At 40.7% G+C, this 23,258-nt stretch overlaps 1 protein-coding gene across 1 annotated transcript; it reads left to right on the forward strand.

The window, feature by feature from the left end:
• The first annotated feature begins 3,007 nt into the window (after positions 1 to 3,007).
• Positions 3,008 to 22,687, forward strand: LOC121384150. Its single transcript, XM_041514402.1, has 6 exons — positions 3,008 to 4,045; positions 4,758 to 5,393; positions 17,894 to 18,052; positions 18,605 to 18,756; positions 19,952 to 20,062; positions 20,882 to 22,687. The coding sequence occupies exons 1-6, from the start codon at positions 3,778 to 3,780 to the stop codon at positions 21,092 to 21,094; spliced, it is 1,539 nt and encodes a 512-aa protein (XP_041370336.1). The 5' UTR covers positions 3,008 to 3,777; the 3' UTR covers positions 21,095 to 22,687.
• Positions 22,688 to 23,258: the final 571 nt, after the last annotated feature.

Below are 23,258 nucleotides of genomic sequence, written 5' to 3' on the forward strand. Positions count from 1 at the left end.
TCTTCTTTCTCTTATTTATTTTTGGACTGTCCTTCTAAAATGCTCCAAATTATATAAATATTCGGCCGAGCACATCTTATCGGAGGCAGTACTCGGGATGGGCGTGTTCGAAACCCTAGTGGTATATGGGCACGTTAAACTAGATATCTATCTATCTCGCTCCAGCCAGTGCACCACGACTGGTATATCAAAGGTCGTGATATGTGTTATCCTGTCTGTTAGATGTTGTATAAAAAGATCCGTTGCTGCTAATCAAAAAGAGTAGCCCATGAAGTGGCGACAGCGAGTTTCCTCTCTTAATATCTGTGTGGTTCTTAACCACATGTCCGACGCCATATAACCGTAAAATAAAATATATTGAGTAAGTCGTTAAATAAAACATTTCCTTCCTTCTGTGTCAAATAGCCTTGTGCATGGAATGCCTCTGCAATTAACTACTAAAATGTTTTATTGCGAAACTAGGGGTGTTGTAAAATCATCTGGTTGTTTCGAATGAGGAATGGACGCTTCCACTTTTTTCAGTTAATACTTCGGGGGAAAGATTATAGTATTCATATTTATGGGTCATAATTGTATCGATATATTGCATTCAATGTTTTAAACCGCATACCTTAACGTTGTCGCCTACGAGATTTGATTCGGTGGTATACACCCAAAAGGACACTCAAGCAAGGCCCTGGGTGTGAAAACATGTCCTGTCACGGAGAGGACAACACTTGAACCGAGGTGACTGGGAGACGCAAATACTGGTGTAATAAACAGGTGTACGCCGGGTTGATCTGACGACAAGTGGCTGATGTTAAGCAACTATCTGTTAGGTCTTCTAGCAGATCTTCTAGTGTCTGTCTGTCTGTCTGTCTCTCTCTGTGTGTGTGTGTGTGTGTGTATGTCTGTCTTTATACATGTATGTCTGTCTGTCTGCATGTATGAATATTTGTAACCTTAAGTGTTCAGTTCAACAGTCTATATTTCGTTTTGGTAATGTTTTGGTTGCATCATCCTCACCACCACCACCACCGTCACCACCATAATTATCATCATCATTATCAATATTTTATCATCATCATCATCATCATCATGAACATCATCATCATCATCATGAACAGCAGCAGCATCACCACCACCAACACCACCACCACCACCATCATCATCATCATCATCATTTAATCATCATCATCATAATGTCATCAACATCAACATCATTAACATCAACATCATCATCATCACCACCATCATCATTAGTATCATCATCATCACCACCACTACCACCATCATCATCATCATTATTGTCTGCATTATCACCACCACCATCATCACCACCACCACCACCATCGTCATCATCATCATCATCATCATCAACATCAACAGCAGCAAAGGCAAGAGTAGCAGCAACAACAGAATCCTCACACGACCTCGTCCCATTGAACACATTCTATATTTGCCGCTGGTGTAGGTCTTGAAACGATTCTAGAAATGTAAATGAATAAATACCCAGACTCCCTGTACTATACCTATTTACTCTCTGCACCAGAGGACGAAATGAGATGGATTTCTTTTCTAGAAAGTTCAACCAAATTATGCACATGAATAAAACGACAAACGATTGTACTCGATAACACGGTGTGTAGACATAACCTTTATATGCATGCACATTTTCTTTCAGTTATAAAGTATATTATTAATTCACGCTTGAGTGAGTGTGGGAGGTTTATGGCAGCATGTTGCATATTATACAGCTGATAAAAGCCTGAACTTGAGTCATAGGCGTTTTCACTGACGATTCATAATATATTATGAACGGGAAAAATAGTTATATATGTACACTTTAGAAAATATATATCTGAGATAATCTAGCCGTCAGTCAATAGAAACATGTATACATCAATAGGCCTGTTTCTCTTTGTGATCAAATATAGCACTAAAGGTAAAACCTGCAAGTAAGTTAGTAAGTAAAATAGTTAATAAAGACATTTACAAAGATACTAGGATAAAAAGATAAATAAATAACAATAGAAACACATAATAAAGAATAATAAACAAAAAAAAACAAGCAAATAACTAACTTAATTAATTAATATATAACTATACCTGTACCCGTACCCGTACCCGTACCCGTACCCGTACCCGTACCCGTACCCGTACCCGTACCCGTACCCGTACCCATACCCATACCCATACCCATACACGTACCTGTACCTGTACCTATACCCGTACCCGTACCCGTACCCGTACCAGTACCCGTACCCGTACCCGTACCCGTACCCGTACCCGTACCCGTACCCGTACCCATATCCATACACGTACCTGTACCTGTACCTGTACCTGTACCTATACCTATACCTATACCTATACCTATACCCATACCTATACATATATACAAAGACAGTTAAAGAAATAAAATAAACAGATATAAATATATGTACATAGAAATAGATATAGAAAGAAAGAAAGACAAATATATAGATGTATATAAGTACGTACGATACAACAACAACAACAACAACAACAATAACAATAACAATAACAATAACAATAATAATAATAATAATAATAATAATAAGTAAGTAACTAAGTAGACAAACAAAAACGACAAAACAAAAAACAAAACAAAAACACACAAAAAAAAAAAAAAAAAAAAAAAAAACCCAGACAGATAAATAAATAAATATATAAATAAATAAATAAACACTAGACATTTATATTAATAAGTGTTCAAAAATAAATTTAAATGAAAATAGAGCGCAGTGAAGACACCGAGTTGGCTTTTAATGATAAATATTACATTCTGCCCACGTGCAGTGAACCGTCGAGACCCTGTCACTAAATTAAGGTAAGTACATATAGGTAGTCAATATACACCCGAGAAAAATTGTTTAATGTTTTCCATTTCATTACGCGTCACTTCAAATCCGCTTTGAAAACCGTTGTTAAACAGTGATATATGTCAGTTTCTGACACGCATGGTGGACCGTGGAAGCATTATTACTATTAAAAAAAATTTGAAAGTAGTTCCGCCGGAAAACGTTATTGGAATAACAGACGCGTTCACGGTTCACGACAGAGACATTTCTCTACAACGACTTGTCGAGAATCCCTGGTCAGTGCTGCCTTCTGGTGAGTAGAGACCGCCCAGACGCGGCCAACCGAATGAAACGTTTTTGTCAGGTAAACAGTATCTCCGATCTGGGAGATAATATTCACTCGATATAAAAGATACAACCCCCTACAACACGCAGACGATTACAGGGATATATACGCATTCAGATGGATAACATACCGTCGGAATACACGAGTGTTTGAATAATATATATTGATATACACAAGTGACTGGAAAATCCGCGTTGATAATACAAAAGTGATTGCATAATACATGTTGTGTTGATAATAAGCAAGCGGTTGGATTATAATGTGTGTTGATAATAACAAACTGGTAAATAGTATGTGTTGATAATACACGCGTGGATGAATAATACGTGTTGATAATACACAAGTGGTTGTATAATAGAGCAATAATACGCAATCAATATAATAATACAATGTGATAATTCGAAATCCACTGGATGATATATCTTTATATTATACTATCACTTGGATAATACGACTTGATAATGGACATTCGATTGGATGATACACTTTCAACTGGATAAATATTTTTAACAGCATAAAAGATTGTGAATTTCGGTAAAAGAATGTTTTCATTATTTTGTTGTAATGAAAACAATTATTTTGGAAACGACTGGATGAATTATTTGGAAATGGGAATGATGTTTTCATGAAATGATAATTATGGCAAGGAATTGCATTTTAGTTTTCGGTTTATTTATCTCTTTACTCGTTGACTATGTGTCGATGGAGGCAACTTGTTCCTTCGACAACGAAGAATGCAGCTACCACATCAAAGTGCAGCACGTGAAGGGGAACTGTGTGGTTCGAACTCTAACAGACGTCAACGCAGACGGCACTCGTTTACCAGACGACAGCGACGTGGTGAGCGACACTGAGTACGACATCCACGCCAAAATGCAGGCGATACAGGAAACACTAGGTATGGTTTGTTAACACATTTTTATTGCTTAAAAAAAACGTTAGATACAACTTTCCCTACATATTAAACTTTTTCCATATTACATACCATGTCATCAATAATATACATTTATATAATTGTTTGCAATATCAAATGAAAACAGTGGTATATTCCAGAGAGAGAGAGAGAGAGAGAGAGAGAGAGAGAGAGAGGGGGGGGGGGGGGGGGGGGGGAGAGACACACACACACACACACACAGACAGGCCGATAACGAGATAGTTAAAGTTTGTTTTGTTTAACGACACCACTAGATCACATTGATTTATTAATATTGGATATCAAATATATGATAATTTTAACATATAGTCTTAGATAGGAAACCCGATAAAATTTTTCATTAGTAATAAGGGATCTTTTATATGCACCATCCCATAGACAGGATAGCACATACGATGGCCTTTGATATACCAGTCGTGGTGCATTAGCTGTAATGAGAAATAGCCCAATGAGGAGAACGAGACAGAGACGGTGTGTCTATGTGTCTGTGTGTGTGTGTGTGTGTGTGTGTGAGAGAGAGAGAGAGAGAGAGAGAGAGAGAGAGAGAGAGAGAGAGAGAGAGAGAGAGAGAGAGAGAGAGAGAGAGTCAATGTGTTACTCCTAACACATACAGTAAAGCACAAAAAATAAGGCATACAGTATAATAGCACATGTACACCTTGTGCCTCTGCTATAGGTGCCGTTAAGGACGAGCACGAGAAACGCCTCAAGGACCTGGAAGCCTCCGTCCGGCAACTCCTGGGCCTGAAGGAGAAGCCCCTGTTACCTTTCGGCCTGGATCATCAGGAGAAGAAGAAGAAGAAGGGCTACACGATCTTCGAGGACGGCCTGCTGGCTCGCCTGGAGAGCGAGTTCTATCGCCTGAGGGAGATGGTGAAGCGGAAGGACCAGACGATCCTCGACACGGAGCTCAAGCTCAACGAGTCGCAGCAGCTGGCCCAGAACAAACAGGTGGAGGCGTTCGCGCTCAACCGACGTCTGCTGCACGCCGAACACAAGGTGGCGCTGTTGGAGCGCGAGAGACGCATTCTCAAGAACCAGCTGAAGGACAAGACGTACCTGCTGCGGGGCGCCACGCACAACGCCACCGCCACGGGATCTAAGATGGCCACCATGGAGGAGCAGCTGCTGCGGCTGGTGAGGTCGGAGAGCACGCTGAGGGAGGTGTTGATGACGTGTCAGCTCGAGAAGAACCACACCGAGGCACAGCTGGCCGTCTACAAACACAAGGCCAGCCACATCCTCTCCAAGCAGAAGACGCTCAAGGGAACGCTGAGGATCCGAGAGAGCGAACTCATAGACTGCTATTCAGGTAACGTACGCAGGAACTCATAGACTGCTATTCAGGTAACGTACAGAATAACTCATAGACTGGTTTTCAGGTAACGTACATAGATACTCATAGACTGTTATTCAGGTAACGTTAATAGGAACTTATAGAATGCTATTCAGGTAACGCACAGAGAAACCTAAAGACGTGCATAGGAACGCATAGACTGCTTTCAGGTAAAGTACATAGGGACTCATACACTGTTATACAAGTAATGTACACACGAACTCATAGACAGCCTTTTGGTAACGTACATAATACACATTGAAATTTGCTATAGAATAACCTCACCCGGGAATATATAGACTTCTATTCGGGTAGCGTACATAGGGAATACATAGACTTCTATTCGGTTAGCGTACATAGGGAATATATCGACTGCTATTCGGGTAGCATACATAGGTAATACATAGACTTCTGTTCGGGTAGCATACATAAGGAATACATAGACTTCTATTCGGGTTGCGTACATAGGGAATATATAGACTGCTATTCGGGTTGCATACTTTGGGAATACATAGACTTCTATTCGGGTTGCGTACATAGGGAGTATATAGACTTCTATTCGGGTAGCTTACATAGGGAATACATAGACTTCTATTCGGGTAGCGTACATAGGGAGTACATAGACTGCTATTCGGATAGCATACGTAGGGAATACATAGACTTCTATTCGGGTTGCGTACATAGGGAATATATAGACTGATATTCGGGTTGCATACATGGGAATACATAGACTTCTATTCGGGTAGCGTACATAGGGAGTATATAGACTTCTATTCGGGTTGCGTACATAGGGAATACATAGACTTCTATTCGGGTAGCGTACATAGGGAATACATAGACTTCTATTCGGGTAGCGTACATAGGGAATACATAGACTTCTATTCGGGTTGCGTACATAGGGAAAACATAGACTTCTATTCGGGTAGCATACATAGGGAATATATAGACTGCTATTCGGGTTGCATACACAGAGAATACATAGACTTCTATTCGGGTTGCGTACATAGGGAAAACATAGACTTCTATTCAGGTAGCGTACATAGGGAATACATAGACTTCTATTCGGGTAGCATACATAGGGAGTATATAGACTGCTATTCGGATAGCATACATAGGGAATATATAGACTGCTATTCGGGTTGCATACATAGGGAATACATAGACTTCTATTCGGGTTGCGTACATAGGGAAAACATAGACTTCTATTCAGATAGCGTACATAGGGAATACATAGACTTCTATTCGGCTTGCGTACATTGGGAAAACATAGACTTCTATTCAGATAGCGTACATAGGGAATACATAGACTTCTATTTGGGTAGCGTACATAGGGAATACATAGACTTCTATTCGGGTAGCGTACATAGGGAATACATAGACTGCTATTCGGATAGCATACGTAGGGAATACATAGACTGCTATTCGGATAGCATACGTAGGGAATACATAGACTTCTATTCGGGTAGCGTACAAAGGGAGTATATAGACTGACATTCGGGTAGCGTACATAGGGAGTATATAGACTGCTATTCGGATAGCATACATAGGGAGTATATAGACTGCTATTCGGATAGCATACATAGGGAATACATAGACTTCTATTCGGGTAGCGTACACAGGGAGTATATAGACTACTATTCGGATAGCATACATAGGGAATACATAGACTTCTATTCGGGTAGCGTACACAGGGAATACATAGACTTCTATTCAGGTAGCGTACATAGGGAGTTTATAGACTGCTATTCGGATAGCATACGTGTGGAATACATAGACTTCTATTCGGGTAGCATACATAGGGAATACACAGACTTCTATTCGGGTAGCGTACATAGGGAATACATAGACGTCTATTCAGGTAGCGTACATAGGGAGTATATAGACTGCTATTCGGATAGCATACATAGGGAGTATATAGACTGCTATTCGGATAGCATACATAGGGAATACATAGACTTCTATTCGGGTAGCGTACATAGGGAGTATATAGACTACTATTCGGATAGCATACATAGGGAATACATAGACTTCTATTCGGGTAGCGTACACAGGGAATACATAGACTTCTATTCAGGTAGCGTACATAGGGAGTATATAGACTGCTATTCGGATAGCATACGTAGGGAATACATAGACTTCTAATCGTGTAGCATACATAGGGAATACATAGACTTCTATTCGGGTAGCGTACATAGGGAATACATAGACTTCTATTCAGGTAGCGTACATAGGGAATATATAGACTTCTATTCAGGTAGCGTACATAGGGAATACATAGACTTCTATTTGGGTAGCGTACATAGGAAATACATAGACGTCTATTCAGGTAGCGTACATAGGGAGTATATAGACTGCTATTCGGATAGCATACATAGGTAATACATAGACTTCTATTCGGGTAGCGTACATAGGGAGTATATAGACTGCTATTCGGATAGCATACGTAGGGAATACATAGACTTCTATTCGGGTAGCGTACATAGGGAGTATATAGACTGCTATTCGGATAGCATACGTAGGAAATACATAGCGTACACAATTCACCGGAATTAGCTATACAGGGAAACCATAGACTGTTTTACACGTAATGTATATAGTGAACTGAAATGCTACACAGACACGGACACGACAGACGGGTAAACGGACACGGAAACAGTGAAATGATATGAACAGCAATTCACGTCTGTCCTAAATAAAGCCACGTGCTGTAACAGCACTATGTATATTAACTATACAGTACCCTTCATGTTCCGTCACATCCAAACTTTGGGCAGTGGTTAGCCGCCTACCACTGGGCTACGTATCGTACTTTAATTGTGATCAATTCTCAGAAACATTCTCAGAAACACTCTCCCTATCTCCACTGAAGATTTGGCCTTCAAAAGGTTCTAGTCGGTATACTACAGATGATACAAGCTATAAAAGGTTCTAGTCGGTATACTACAGATGATACAAGCTATAAAAGGTTCTAGTCGGTATACTACAGATGATACAAGCTATAAAATGTCTATAATGCGATGCCTTGTTCTTCACTAATATGTCACTGTTGAAACATGAAAGGTTAATGCGCGCAGGTAATTAATTCTTGTTGAACCAGTTACAATATCGTCCATCTTGTTTAATCTTCACATCGGCCTGATTTGAGGGTGTTTTGAGTCTTGCAAGACTAGCAAACTGATATTATGTGAGCAAACCCTTTCTCTCAATAAAAAAATACACTATTTACACCGAAGCCCAATTATTATGTAAACTGTATCTTTTATGAAAAATGAACTAATTTACTTTCGAGTCCAGTAATGGTTGGCACTAGTGTTGGGTTCTGTGCAATACATGCTAGTAACTCTCTCTCTCTCTCTCTCTCTCTCTCTCTCTCTCTCTCTCTCTCTCTCTCTCTCTCTCTCTGTCTCTGTCTCTGTCTCTGTCTGTCTGTCTCTCTGTCCGTCTGTCTGTCTGTCTGTCTGTCTGTCTCTCTCTCTCTCTCTCTCTCTCTCTCTCTCTCTCTCTCTCTCTCTCTCTCTCTCTCTCTCTCTCTCTCTCTCTCTCTCTCACCTCCGTGTCTGTTGGCGCCATTATAGAGTTAATGGTCGTAACGCCTCATTGGTCGAGGGCGTGACCTCACTTAAAGGCCCGTTGAGGCAGCACATCTTTTTATTGTGCTGTAGATCGATATCAAACAGCTCGGCGGGCGATACGAACGTCATGACGCCATGGCGGGAGATATCGGGGTTATCTGTCATATCGGAGTACCGTCCTTACTGTCTAGTCTCAAGCAGATCGTTTTCTTTCCATGATTTAATTAAAAAGCCAAAACGGTTTTCTATTAAGTGGATATACGTGTACTTGTTTAGGTCTTAAATCTGAAATCCTACTAGACACTCACAAGCAAGTAGATTTGTTACAACTTACGAAGGTATTCCGCTGCGACTCGGATTTGTTACAACTTACGAAGGTATTCCGCTGCGACTCGGATTTGTTACAACTTACGAAGGTATTCCGCTGCGACTCGGATTTAGAGAAATTTCAGAATATCAATTTCACTAAAACCGACTTTGAATGTGACCTAGACAACCAAAAAATGTCCGGTTGAAATCGAAGAATTATTTTTTGTTTGTTTTAAAGAATAAAAAAAGTTGATCACCTATAACAATTCTAATGCTTAAAATATTAAAAGTATTCTCGAGAATTAGGGGCTTTATTTGACAGTTTGCCAAATTAATGATGATTGTACTGTCGCAAACCGAATTTTACGGGCAACGCAATGCGGAAATGGTAAAACATATATTTATTTTTAATTTTGGTGAGAATGGATTTGGGTCGGCACTTGACAGTGTTGGGGATGACGTCGATAAGGTTAAACACTATAGTTACGTTTTATGCCATGTTCACGAGAAAAAGAAAATAACAACTACAACAAAAACAAGCAAACAAACAAAACAAAACAACACAGCAAACTCCCCAGAAGACAATCAGAATAACAACTAACCAGGAACATCGGAAGCAGGTAGACATTGTGTATGTGTGTGTGTGTGTGTGTGTGTATGTGTGTGTGTGTGTGTGTATGTGTATGTGTATGTTTGTGGCTGGAGGGGGGTGGGGGTGCTGACTGAGATCGAGGGCGCAAAACAAAGTTCTTGGGGGTTGCTAGGGGGATCGGGGGTATGCTCCCCCGTAGAATTTGAAAACTAGATGTCCTGAAATGCAATTTCCTGCATTCTACAAGCAAAATTAATCTCTGCCTTAAGATTTACTACCAGTATTTTTTATTCAGAATTATTGGACTACAGCCCCTAGTCCACCCTGATCCACCGTGCCTTCGAACAAATCCCCAACACCCCACCAAAACAAAAAGAAGAAGAAAAAAACTAACAAACAAACAATAACCCAAACAGACAGACAGACAGACATAAAACATACAAGTGTATTGGAGTCCGTGCTTTAGGCTTTGATTTTGTCCTTAATTGTTTTCCCAATTGTAAAGATCCAAACGTGGAGTACTATATATAGACACAGTACGTGTTTACTGTATACCGTGTTGATTTATAAAATATCTTATAGACATGTTGATAATACCCCAGGGTCAGACATCCATTGAAAACGTTCGACAGAAAAGCGCAGTGATACAAAAACAGGATCAACATGCTATGTTTATTTTTGCTATGTTGGAAATAAATTAAACAAACACCGCTGACTGTGGAAGCTGGCTGGCTGGGGGAGAAATATGCAGACACGTTGTTCATGAATACCTATTTTAATATAAAACCCGCTGTGTGCGCTCGCCAGCTGACGTGGTGTACGGAAACGGCCGAAAGCCAAATAACATGTTTACTGGTCAAACGGTATTCTTCCCTTGTCGTTTGCTTGTTTGTATGAACATTGCAAGGCATCTTTATAAACAGACAAACACAACTTTATACTAAAAAGAAAGGATATATATTTATAGATACATGTGTAAACATTTTACGGTTAATCTGTTCTGTTCAAAATAAGTAGGTGATATTCGAAATCAATTGTAATTATTGAAGAAAATAATATATAAATATAAAAGTAGGTGCGTTGTGTACGACAACGTTTCTACTCAACACAACCCATTGGGCTATTTCTAGTTCTAGCCAGTGCATCACGACTGGTATATCAAAAACATTGGTATGAGCTATCTTGTCTGTGGGATGATGCATATAAAAGATCCTTTGCTGCATTAGTAAGAATGTAACGGGTTTCCTCTTTTGACTACGTGTCAGAATTATCAAATGGTTGTCATCCAATAGCCGGTGATTACTTAATCAATGTGCTCCAATGGTGTTGTTAAACAAAAACAAACTTTATACTCAAGGCATACCCCAAGCGCAGCCGCTCATAGAAACCATGTTATCACTGCACATTTTGCACGTGCTTGGTATGCAGCTCCGAATTTAACTCCTTGTGTTCGGTTACATTCTGCAATATCCCATCTTGTTTTTGACACAGATATATCTTAACCCCAGAGGCACATTGTAGTCAGTATTCAGCCATTTCGTGAACATGCGACGTCAGCAACGTGAGGAAAGACTCTCGGACTCTGGATATGATCCAGGTTGGAACAACACAGCGAATTGTTGCCCAAACACTCAATGTGTCTCAGCCAGGGATTAGTTGTTTGAGGATCTGACATCGAATAACTCAAAACGTGGATGATCAGCCTCGTTCAGGACGCCCTAATGCCACAACACCAGTTCATGATCACCTCATCAGAACGTACACTTCGAAGAATCAAGACCAATCTACATCTCAAAGAGCCTACCACGTCCATGTTATAGCTGGAGAGAGAGTCTCGGGTCAGACGATTCGAAACAGACTGCATGCATATCAACTCCACGCGCGCCGGCCTTGCGTCACGCCCTCGTTGACATTTCTCCCAGACGTCAGTGGTGTGAACGACGTAGACACTGAAGGGAGGTGTGTGTGTGTGGGGTGGGGGGGGGGGGGGGCACGTCGCTGGACCAGTGTGATATTTTCGGATGAATTCGAGTACTCTTTAGACGTTCATGTTCGGCGTGACCGGGTTTGGCGATATTCCAAAGAGCGTTACGGATTGAGGGTCAGTTATTGTCTGGGTTGGAATCACCATCATTGCCAGAACCCACTTCATATTGGCCAATGGAGGGTCACAGCCATAATTGTGCTCTTTGCGCGTCACGTTGGCCTAAATTTCGTTTTTGAAACCGATAACTCCCGTGAACAGAAACGGCAATCATACAACAGCAAAACATCAATATATTTTCTTGGCCAATTCTGAGCCCCGACCTTTCAACCATCGAACACGTCTGGGGCATCACGAGGCGACGCCTCAGACAACTTTGGCCGAGTTGGATGTTAGCTCCAAAAAGAATGGGCCAGGATCCCCTAAAATCAGACTGGACGCTTGATAAGGAGCATGTCTCGATGGACCCGTCCATGTTTGGCCAATCGCGGGTATTTCACACCTTACTAACCACTGAAGCAAAAATGTCACATTCATCCTCTTTCCATTGACACCAATGTGGGCCATAATAAACTACCCAGGCACCGGGCCACATTAAACTACCCAGGCACCGGGCCACATTAAACTACCCAGGCACCGGGCCACATTAAACTACCCAGGCAGCGGGCCACATTAAACTACCCAGGCATGAACATTTGACGCTAATCTATTGTGAGTTTGAAATTTCTGTTAAAATATATAATGAACAATCTCCATTATTTAATACTATATTTGAATATCCCCTACTAATTTTGAACAGTGTCTAACAATAACAGTATTTAGACTGTGTTATCACGCACCATGGATGCCTGAAACATAATGGTTGGGGGCGAAAAAAAAAACCAGGATATTTTTTTTTAGTAACATAGCAGAAACCAAAATCAATCGGTCATGACACAGTCAACATTGTCCGTACGGCAGAAATATTTTTTACACCCCTAGTGTTCTCAGAACTGTCCTCTCTCCCAACAGAAAGAGGTTTACCTAGTGTACCATAAGCAGCTTTAAAACACGGGTGGAGAAAATTATTATGTTATGTTTGTTAGTGCCCCAAAACAGCTGATAATAAACCAGAGTGCTTGAACACCAAGGGCTCCAGGCGTATGCGCAGGACGTTACATGCATGCTAAATATTTTATACAAACCAGACTCGGTAAATGATCTTGTTCACTGCGGAAATCTACGAAACATGTTTCACATATCACAAAGTCAAAATGTCTACCGTGTGTGATCAATTATATGTGATACCCCCAAAAATCCCTAACAAAAAACAACCCATAAAAGAACAAACACCACATCTTACAAAAAACAAGAAAAAAAGAAGAACCCGCCCCCCCCCAAAAAAAACACAAAAAAAACAAGACCCAAATCAAATACAAAACCAACAATACCCCCTACCCACAAAACCCCCAACAACACCCACCCACCCCCCAAACCAACCAAACAAAAACAAACAAACAAAACAAACACGATAACATTACACAAAATAAATAAAAAAATAACCCAACTTGAAGAACATTAATTGATAAGTCAGCCGGGGAAAATGCAACTGTCATCATTTCCCCATGTTTCACACACAAGTCTCTATTAATACAAAATACTGCATAGTGTTGCACCTGTAAAAAGATTCTCCTAGTGGAACTAACACCTCGTTGACACCTCATTAATATGCATGTATTTCTATAAAGAAGACTCAACTACTTGGCGACATCCGCGTAATCTCACCACAATAATACCAACCGACATCTGTAGGTATTGTGTAGCGACATCTGTAGGTATTGGGTGGTGAGATTTAATAAGGTTCTTTCATCTGTGAGGGTTTTTTTCTGATTTAGATGCTGAAAGGTGTCAGGCAGGGCCTGCTAGATAACGTTAATACACGTGACATCTCCCACTTTACAATACAACAAATCCTCCGACACAATTGTAACATTTGCATCTGTCAAATATTTGTCTTCGAAATTGTTAACGTTACGATGGGCAAATATCTGATGTTACAATAAGCTTAAGAACATAACACTTTAATTTAGGGATGATCCAGTTACGGCCAGCCTTGAAACGAACGCGTGGAGGTTGGGGTGGTAGTTATAATTAGGGTCGATGAGGTAGGGGGGGGGGGGAATGCCCCCGCCCGTTGCCGACCCTGGTCGGGCTGCTAATGATCTTTTGCACTTGCGAAGCGGTCCCTTCTTCCACCCATCTCATCCCCTTCCCTGTCCTAGACGAAGGAGCCGGTGAAAGTCGACACCTGAGCCCACGACAGGCGTGCGCTACAACAGCTTGCTCTGAATGTGCACGTTAAGCCCTATGACCTGACCTGATCTGACCTAGGAGGGAAATTTAACGTATATACATGTTCGCTTTAAAACTTTACACATTAATTGTTCATTCACAAAGTTGCTATTTTGCTAATTTTACAAGCATTTATGATAAATCATTACAAACTAATACTCCATCCCGAGTCGGGCCACCGATCGTATCGGAGGTCGGACTCGGGATGGGCGTGTTCGAAACCCTAGTGGTATATATGTGCACATTAAACTAGTTATCATCATCATCATCATCACAGACTAATAGATCCCGTATAGAATCTCTGCACTGTAATAACTGCAGAATATCAAAATTGTAAAGTATTGTGCATACAGATGGAAACTTATATGGGGCGGCATTTAGCTCAATCCGTTGAGTGCTAGCTTGAGGTGCCAGCGTTGCAGGATCAAACCACCTTGGTGGATCAGTTCAACTGATTGGGGTTTTTCGCGTTATAACCAGTGCATCACAACTGGTCAAATGTCGTGGTATGTGCTTTCCTGTCTGTGGGAAAGTGCATATAAAAGATCCCTTGCTGCAGTAGGAAACAAATGTAGCGGGTTTCGCCTGATGACTAGGTGTCAGAATTTCCAAATGTTTGACATCCGATAGCCGATAATTAATCAATCAATGTGCTCTAGAGGTATCGTTGATCAAAACAAACTTTAACATATACGTATTTCAAAACGGATCATGTATTATATGATTAAATAACTGAACTGTTGGTAGTAGTTTTATTATTATTATTTTTTTTAATGTAATTTTCTAATATATATATATATGATCCGTCTTGAAACAATACTTAAAAGCACAAAAATAAAGGAAAATAATTGAGGCTAAATCTTTTGTTTCGTTTCTGTGAGCTGAGTCGTATTGTTTCGAGAGGCTACTGAAAGTTTACTTCTCTCCAGACTGCCGGAAGTCGTCCATGATAATGTTTACGTTCAAGACAAAACATGCTGTTTTACTGAAACTTCAAACAAAATTCTCATTGATTCTTTAATACCAAAAATACGTAGACCTGTTCTGCTTTAATCTAGCAGAATTAAAGACAGGTGGGATAACAGTGGCATCAGCATGCAGTCGACACTGGCGACAAAGTGTCCTTTTAGCCAAATGGAAGTCGCATCTCTTGTGTTACTATGGGAATATCAAATGTTATATACCCAACATATCGGGATCATGTGGAATGTCGCTTTAAGACCCAGCATAATGGTAAATACACATCGCATACATGTTTCATATATTTCGGATGAGCACCATTCTCTGACCGTTTTAAAAAAAATTCCCAGACAATGTCCCGCGACTGGTATGTTTTAGGCCGTGGTATGTGCTATCCTGTCTGTGGGATGGTGTATATAAAAGATACCTTGCTACTAATGGGACAATTTAGCGGGTTCCTCTAAAGACTTTATGTTAGAATTGTCAAATGTTTGACATCCAATAGTTAATGGTTATTAAAGAATTCTCGTTCCAGTCAGTGCACCACGACTGGTATATCAAAGGCCGTGGTATGTGCTATCCTGTCTGTGGAATGGTGCATATAAAAGATCCCTTACTACTAATGGGAAAATGTAGCGGGTTTCCTCTCTAAGACTATATGTCGAAATTACCATCCAATACCTTTAATAAATTCCTCAGTTTGGTATTTTATGCGTATTTCGAACTGAATTATAAGAAATGATATCAGACGAATTTAGGTGCGCGTGCAGTAATTTATACAGGGTGGGGTCTGGACAATGGCGAGCCAAGTTTCTAGGAGGTCGAGTCATGCTCCCCCGAAAAATACGTTAGAAAAGAAAATGCTCTTTGCGCGAGAGGGGGTGGGGTTCGATCCCGAACCCCTCCCTGTACACATTCCTGGAATATGTTAACGTATAATGCGATTTTATTCAATTTGTTGCCTCTTACGTATAAACCCCATACAATGAAGAATATGTTTTTATATGACGAGTGTGTACAACAAGCCAAACGTCATTATTGTTAGTAATCATGTTATGAAGTGCTTAGTGAAAAAAAGTAACAAGTATTTAATGTATCTTTGCCGACCGTGAGAAAGTAGCATGAGTATATGGGTAGTCAAGTGCGTATGCGGATAGACGAGTGTCGATTCCCTGTGTGTTGAGTGTAAATATTACGGCTATCCGACATGTAGGTAATATTAACACACAACAGAGCCGCAGTGTGGTGCACTCGACCGTGAAACACGCGAAACGTAAGAATATTTATCACTTATTGTCCTTGATAACACCACGAGGCAGACAGACGATTCATTCACTGCAGGTGGCGCTTTCAACAAACTCAGTGACAGACAGAACCCCCCCCCCCCCCCCCCCCCCCCCCCAGAACCGAACCGAATTATGCTCCAGACGGAATGTTCTTCACTGGATGCAAGAAAGACGTCAAAATATACATTACTTAAGACTAGACACCGTTCAGAGGGGCGCAGCGTATTGAATAACACAAGTATAGTTAGTAGGGTGGGCTCCACTATCAATTTCCATTCCAAACAATGTTAGCATTTTGTAGTAAATCCGAATTAAACAGGTACCAAACCATCATGACGGTATATATATATATATATATATATATATATATATATATATATATATATATATATATATATATATATATATACAGTCGAACTTCGATAACTCGAACTTGAAGGGGACGACGAAATAGTTTGAGTTTCATAACATGTATACATAAATGTTACATTTTATATTTAATTCGCCTGAAACAGCATGTAGTTAAAACAGGTGTTGCATGACATTTAAGATAATAAAACATACAGTAAGTAAAAAAAAAAAATTTTTGTTGTTGTAAAAAGCAGATAATAGTGTTTGCACAAATAAACAATGTCACATATTAATATTGCCAATCAGAGCTGGAGTTGCGTTTACTCCGAAAATATTTGGTACACCTTGAACTTTGACACGGAAGACGTTGATTTGGTGAAGTGCAACCAGTATAACTGAAAATACCAAACCTGCATTACCAATAGAGCCTTATTTTGGAACATCCTTTGGTATTTGTCTGTCTGTCTATCTGTCTGTATGTCAGGTCTGCCTGCCTGTCTGGCAAGTATTTCCAGGGGCGGATCCAGGACATACATATTTTGAGGGTGAGGTGTGTGTGTGTGTGTGTGTATGTGCGCGCGCGCACGCGTCTGTGTGTGTATGTGTGTGTGTGTGTGTGTGTGTGTGTGTGTGTGAGGGTTGTCGTAACCAATGTAGTTGTTTTGTAATATAAAAAGGGACGGATCCGCTTGATCCCCTTTGGATCCACATCTACCGACTGTCTGTATGTTAGGTATGTTTGTCTCTTCGTCCATTATTGTCTGCCTGCATGTCTGCCAGTTTGTGACTGTCAACAGTTAAGTGCCGCACGGGTATCTATAGCTCTAGTGCCGTCTAGCGTTATTCTATTAATGTGAACACACTCGAGCTAGGCTATTTACAGTATGTTATTCTATTAATGTGAACACACTCGAGCTAGGCTATCTACAGTATGTTATTCTATTAATGTGAACACACTCGAGCTAGGCTATCTACAGTATGTTATTCTATTAATGTGAACACACTCGAGCTAGGCTATCTACAGTATGTTATTCTATTAATGTGAACACACTCGAGCTAGGCTATCTACAGTATGTTTTCTTTGTCTGCAGCTAAAACTCAGTCATTCTGCGGCTTTGAAGACCCGTACATCTGCGGCTTCACCCAGGAGACATACTCGGATTTCTTCAACTGGACGCGAGTTCAGGGCAAGACGCCATCTGGGAACACCGGACCAGGCAACGGTGACCACACGTGTGGAACTACCAGTGGTAATGGAGATAATCAACTCTTGTAACATTACAACAAGTCCCCCGAAACCTCTCCTCCACACCAACCCAGTACAACACAATTATACCACATCGTATTATAATGAAAAAGTCAAAGCAAGGAAGCAAACAAACAAGCAAACAAACAAACAAACAAGCAAACCAGCAAGCAAGCAAGAAAACAAGCAAACAAGCAAGCATGCAAACAACCAACCAACTAAACTGATAAACAACCATGCAACCAACCAATAAACCAACCAAAGAAACAATCATGCATCTAACTAACCAATCAACCAACAACCAATAAATAAACCAACCAATCATCCAAGCAAGCAAGCAACCAACCAACCAAGCAACCACCAAAATCCACAAAGAACTACCCCCCACACACCCCCCCCCCCCCCCAAACAAAAAACACACACAAAAAACCCAACAAAACAATACCAAACAACAAACCATATACCAACCAAATGCAGTTTTGAGTTGGCCTAGTGCACAACAAGCGATGTTCTGAGGTGTTACTAATCAGTCATTCCTTTCTTTGATTCACTGCAGGTCACTTTATGTATATCGAGGCGTCGGCGAAAGGCCGCGGCAACAACGCCATCATGTACTCCCCTCTCTACCGCGGCATGGACGAACAGTGCATCGCCTTCTTCTACAACATGAACGGCCGCAACATCGGCACTCTGAACGTGTACGCCAAGGTGTGTAGTCGTAGGTTGATACTCTCACTTTAATTATGTTTACAAAGCAGTAACATCAGCACTCTGAACGTGTACGCCAAGCTGTGTAGTCGTAGGTGTATGCTCTCACTTTAATTATGTTTACAAAGCAGTAACATCGGCACTCTGAACGTGTACGCCAAGCTGTGCAGTCGTAAGTTGATACTCTCACTTTAATTATGTTTACAAAGCAGTAACATCGGCACTCTGAACGTGTACGCCAAGCTGTGTAGCCGCAGAAAGAAATGATACACTCACTTTAATTATGACTACAAAGCAGTAAAATTGTCATTGAACGTGTACGCCAAGGTGTGTAGTCGTAGAGAGAAATGATACACTCACTCTAATTATGTTTACAAAACAGTAAAATGGACATTGAACGTGTACGCCAAGCTATGTAGTCGTAGAATGATACACTCACTTTAATTATGACTACAAAGCAGTAAAATTGTCATTGAACGTGTACGCCAAGGTGTGTAGTCGTAGAGAGAAATGATACACTCACTCTAATTATGTTTACAAAACAGTAAAATGGACATTGAACGTGTACGCCAAGCTATGTAGTCGTAGAATGATACACTCACTTTAATTATGACTACAAAGCAGTAACATTGTCATTGAACGTGTACGCCAAGGTGTGTAGTCGTAGAGAGAAATGATACACTCACTCTAATTATGTTTACAAAACAGTAAAATGGACATTGAACGTTTAATTATGTTTACAAAGCAGTAATGCGGACATTGAACGTTTAATGATGTTTACAAAGCAGTAATGCGTATGAACGTTTAATGATGTTTTCAAAGCAGTAATGCGGACATTGAACGTGTATGCCATAACCTGTAGTCCTTTTAAAAATCGAAACAACCACACCAAACATCCCTAACGCCTTACCCTGCACCCACCCCCTCAAGAAATTAATTAAATGAATAAAAACAAAACAAACAAAACGAAAAATAACAGCAAAATAAAAGAGAAAACAAACAAAGAAACAAACACCCCCCCGCCCCCCCCCCCCTCCCTCCCCCCGAAAAAAAAAAGGAAAGAAAAAAAAGAGAGAAACAAAACCTATTGTAAATAGCTTCAGACCGGTATAACGAGGTGTAGGTTTCTATTTATTGTTATTTGTTTTTAAATTTTATTACTTTTATTTGTTTTCATTTGTTCTATTTCACTCAGGCAAGAGGGGCGGAACTATTTTCTGTGTGGAGAGCGTACGGTAACCAAGGAGACGTATGGAGTGAGGCACGATTAGGGATTCCCAAACAGCTGGCCAGGGCAGGATACCAGGTACAGTTTCTCGAACATAATTATCAGTTTCACCTAATATCGGCACCGGCCTCGGTGTGTCGTGGTTAAACCATCGGACAAAAGGCTGGTAATAGGTTCGCAGCCCGGTACCGGTTCCCACCCAGACCGAGTTTTAACGACTCAGTGGATAGGTGTAAAACCACTACACCCTCTTCTCTCTCACTAACCACTAACAACTATCAACTAACCCACTGCCCTGGACATACAACCCGGATAGCTGAGGTGTGGGCCCAGGACAGCGTGCTTGAACCTTAATTGGATATAAGGACGAAAATAAGTTGAAATGAATTAATATACACCAGGGCCGTAGCTAGGATTTTTTGTTGGGGGGGGGGGGCGGGGGGCAACTGAGTAGTTAATAGTCTAAAACTCCTGAAACAGTTAAGAAGAGAATTTTCATTAAGTTTCTATAATGCCATCTCTCCCTCCCCCCCCCCCCCGCTAGCTACGGTCCTGTACACCTGGACACTGGTGCTCGATGTATGGGGTGGGTGTGGGTGTATGGCAAAGGCCACTGCTCCCAACTCAGAAGATTATGTAACCCAAACAATCTGAAAGGCAAATGAAATTGCCCTCTACCAAAAACCTATTATATAGGACATTACATAATATTAATAACCATACATTTTATCAATTACAAAAAAAAAAACCCCACCCCCACACACAAACACAACCCCCCCCCCCCCCCAAACACAAACCCAGCCCAAAAAACAAACAAATAAAGAATGGCACACGCAAACAAACAACAAAAACATGGCTTAGAATTATAAGAAATGTAAACTTCCTGTTTCATTTCAGATTGCCTTTGAAGGAATTACGGAAAGTGGTTACCAAGGAGATATATCTATTGATGACGTCACAGTGACGAGTGGTGCTTGTAAAGTAGATAGCGTCATCACATCGGTCAAGGTTGCCGTTAATTCAACGATTCTGGACGAAGCGAGTAAAGCGTTCGCTCGCAAAATTAAACGTGGCCGCAAATCACGCAAACGACAAAAGAAGAGGACATAAGAACTGGTGTGAGACCCCTAACTTTGTCCACGAGACCAAAACTGAAACATGAACGGGTTTTATGGGAATGTTGGTACTGTGCAGAATATTGGAATTTGTGAATATTGATTGTTAGTATAAAGTTAGTTATGCAGTATGCAACTCGTGATTACGACGATTTTCCTGTGATGGCATTCGCATTTGTAGTATTCTTGTACCAAACGAAAAACAGTACCTCTGGTATTTGAACATCACGAATACATAGATATTACGTAGAAATCCTATTGCGTGACATTAGCAAGTTAGTTAACAAAACTGGTGTAACTTACAGTTTACGACACATCATATGTGGTTCACGGAAACCAATTGGTGTATCAGTTTCTGTTTTCATCAGGGCTGAGTTCAGCCAGACGGAGCAAAAAACCCGTTCGCTTCACTGATTTATGTGGTTCACGTTGATCCAAAATGACTACGCAGGTAACCAATGAAATAGTTCGCGAACGCTAGGGTCGCTAGTTGTCGCTGAACCCAGGGAAGTACTTGAATGTTTCGCAACTGATGCTGGATAGGAATGTGTCCCTCTGTTTATACACGTTTTGTTTGCTTGATACATGTTTTGTTTTATACACGGTGTATCGCCGGATTCGTAATTTATAAAACGTATTTGTTATATGGGCCACTTGATAATACACCCCTATATTTCGGACCATGGTAGGCCTATGCCATTATTTTGATTTATAAAAACTATTAATAAATTTCAACATTTGTTTCACAGGCATGTAGCCATTTGGTGGAGGGGGACATCCAGGTTTGAAGGGAAGTATACTTAACACACACACACACACACACACACACACACACACACACACACACACACATACACACACACAATAGCTACAATGAAAGCAATGAAATAAACGTCACAATGGCTTTATTGCCAAAATCAATTACAACTGAGGATATATCTTTGCCTGGGCCGATAAATGGGGATCGGGAGGACATGCCCCCCCCCCCCCCCCGCCACACACACACACACTTTTCCCTGTCACTCTGTTCTGAATGTTGGAAATGCTGTATTTTAACACCTGAAATTCAAACATTTCTCTGGAATGCATACCTACGACCCACCCCCAAGAGGTTCCAGTTCTCAAATATAATAATCTACATTCATCCCCTAGACCATTGAATTAATGGTGGCCCCAAATACTCACACGGAACTATTTATATATAGCGTAAACGTGAATCTACACAAGCCATTTGCGTACATATGGAGCGCCGCTGATGATTAAAGTTTATGTCGGCGCTACAGGGTTATAACTTACACTGTCGCAAAAACTATCTAAATGTCTTGTTATTTGTGTTCCTAGGATAAGAGATGAGTCAGTGAGTTGAGTGATTGCTGTTAGGTACAGACATCATCAATCTATCCGTATAAAACATCCATCAGATTCTAAGGGTGGGGGGGGGGGGGGGGGGGGGGTGCCGTTTTTCAAGGTTACGGGCCTGCTATTTCCATGGACGCAATATTAGCTGTGTTATTTTAGTGACATGTACTGTATAGTTCATCATAATTGTTGTTTTTTGAGAATAAAATATTGTATTTTAAAATCAAAATCGTGTCAAACGCATACTGTGGATAATAAATGTTAGGTACATACGAACTGGCCTTATGGGAATTTAGAGGAGTAATTTTACTATTTAATAAGAACGAATGCACATTTTGTTTTTAAACGCCATGTGTTCGCTATGAATGGATATTGGCCGCTGTATCCAAATTTATTAAGACATGTATATGTCGTATATATCGCGATACAACTGCTCTAAATCGATACATCTTACGGTAAAGCTTGTATCGCCTTGTAAAGTTTGTTTTACGACACCACTAGAGCACATCGATTAATTGGATGTCAAACATTTGGTAATTCTGACTGGTAGTCATCAGAGGAAACCCGCTACATTTTTTTCTAATGCAACAAGAGATCTTTTATATGCACTTTCCCATAGACAGGAAAACACATACCACGGCCTTTGGAACGAGAAAAAAACCCAATCAGCTGAATGGATCCACCGAGGTAGTTCGATCCTGCGACGCAAGCACCTTATGTGAGCACTTAACCGACTGGGGTAAACCCCGCTCCGTATCGCCTTTAAGTTTTAAGGGGCAGAACGTAGCCCAGTGGTAAAA

The sequence above is a fragment of the Gigantopelta aegis genome, chromosome 10 (genome assembly GCF_016097555.1).
Source record: "Gigantopelta aegis isolate Gae_Host chromosome 10, Gae_host_genome, whole genome shotgun sequence".
NCBI lineage: Eukaryota > Metazoa > Mollusca > Gastropoda > Neomphalida > Peltospiridae > Gigantopelta > Gigantopelta aegis.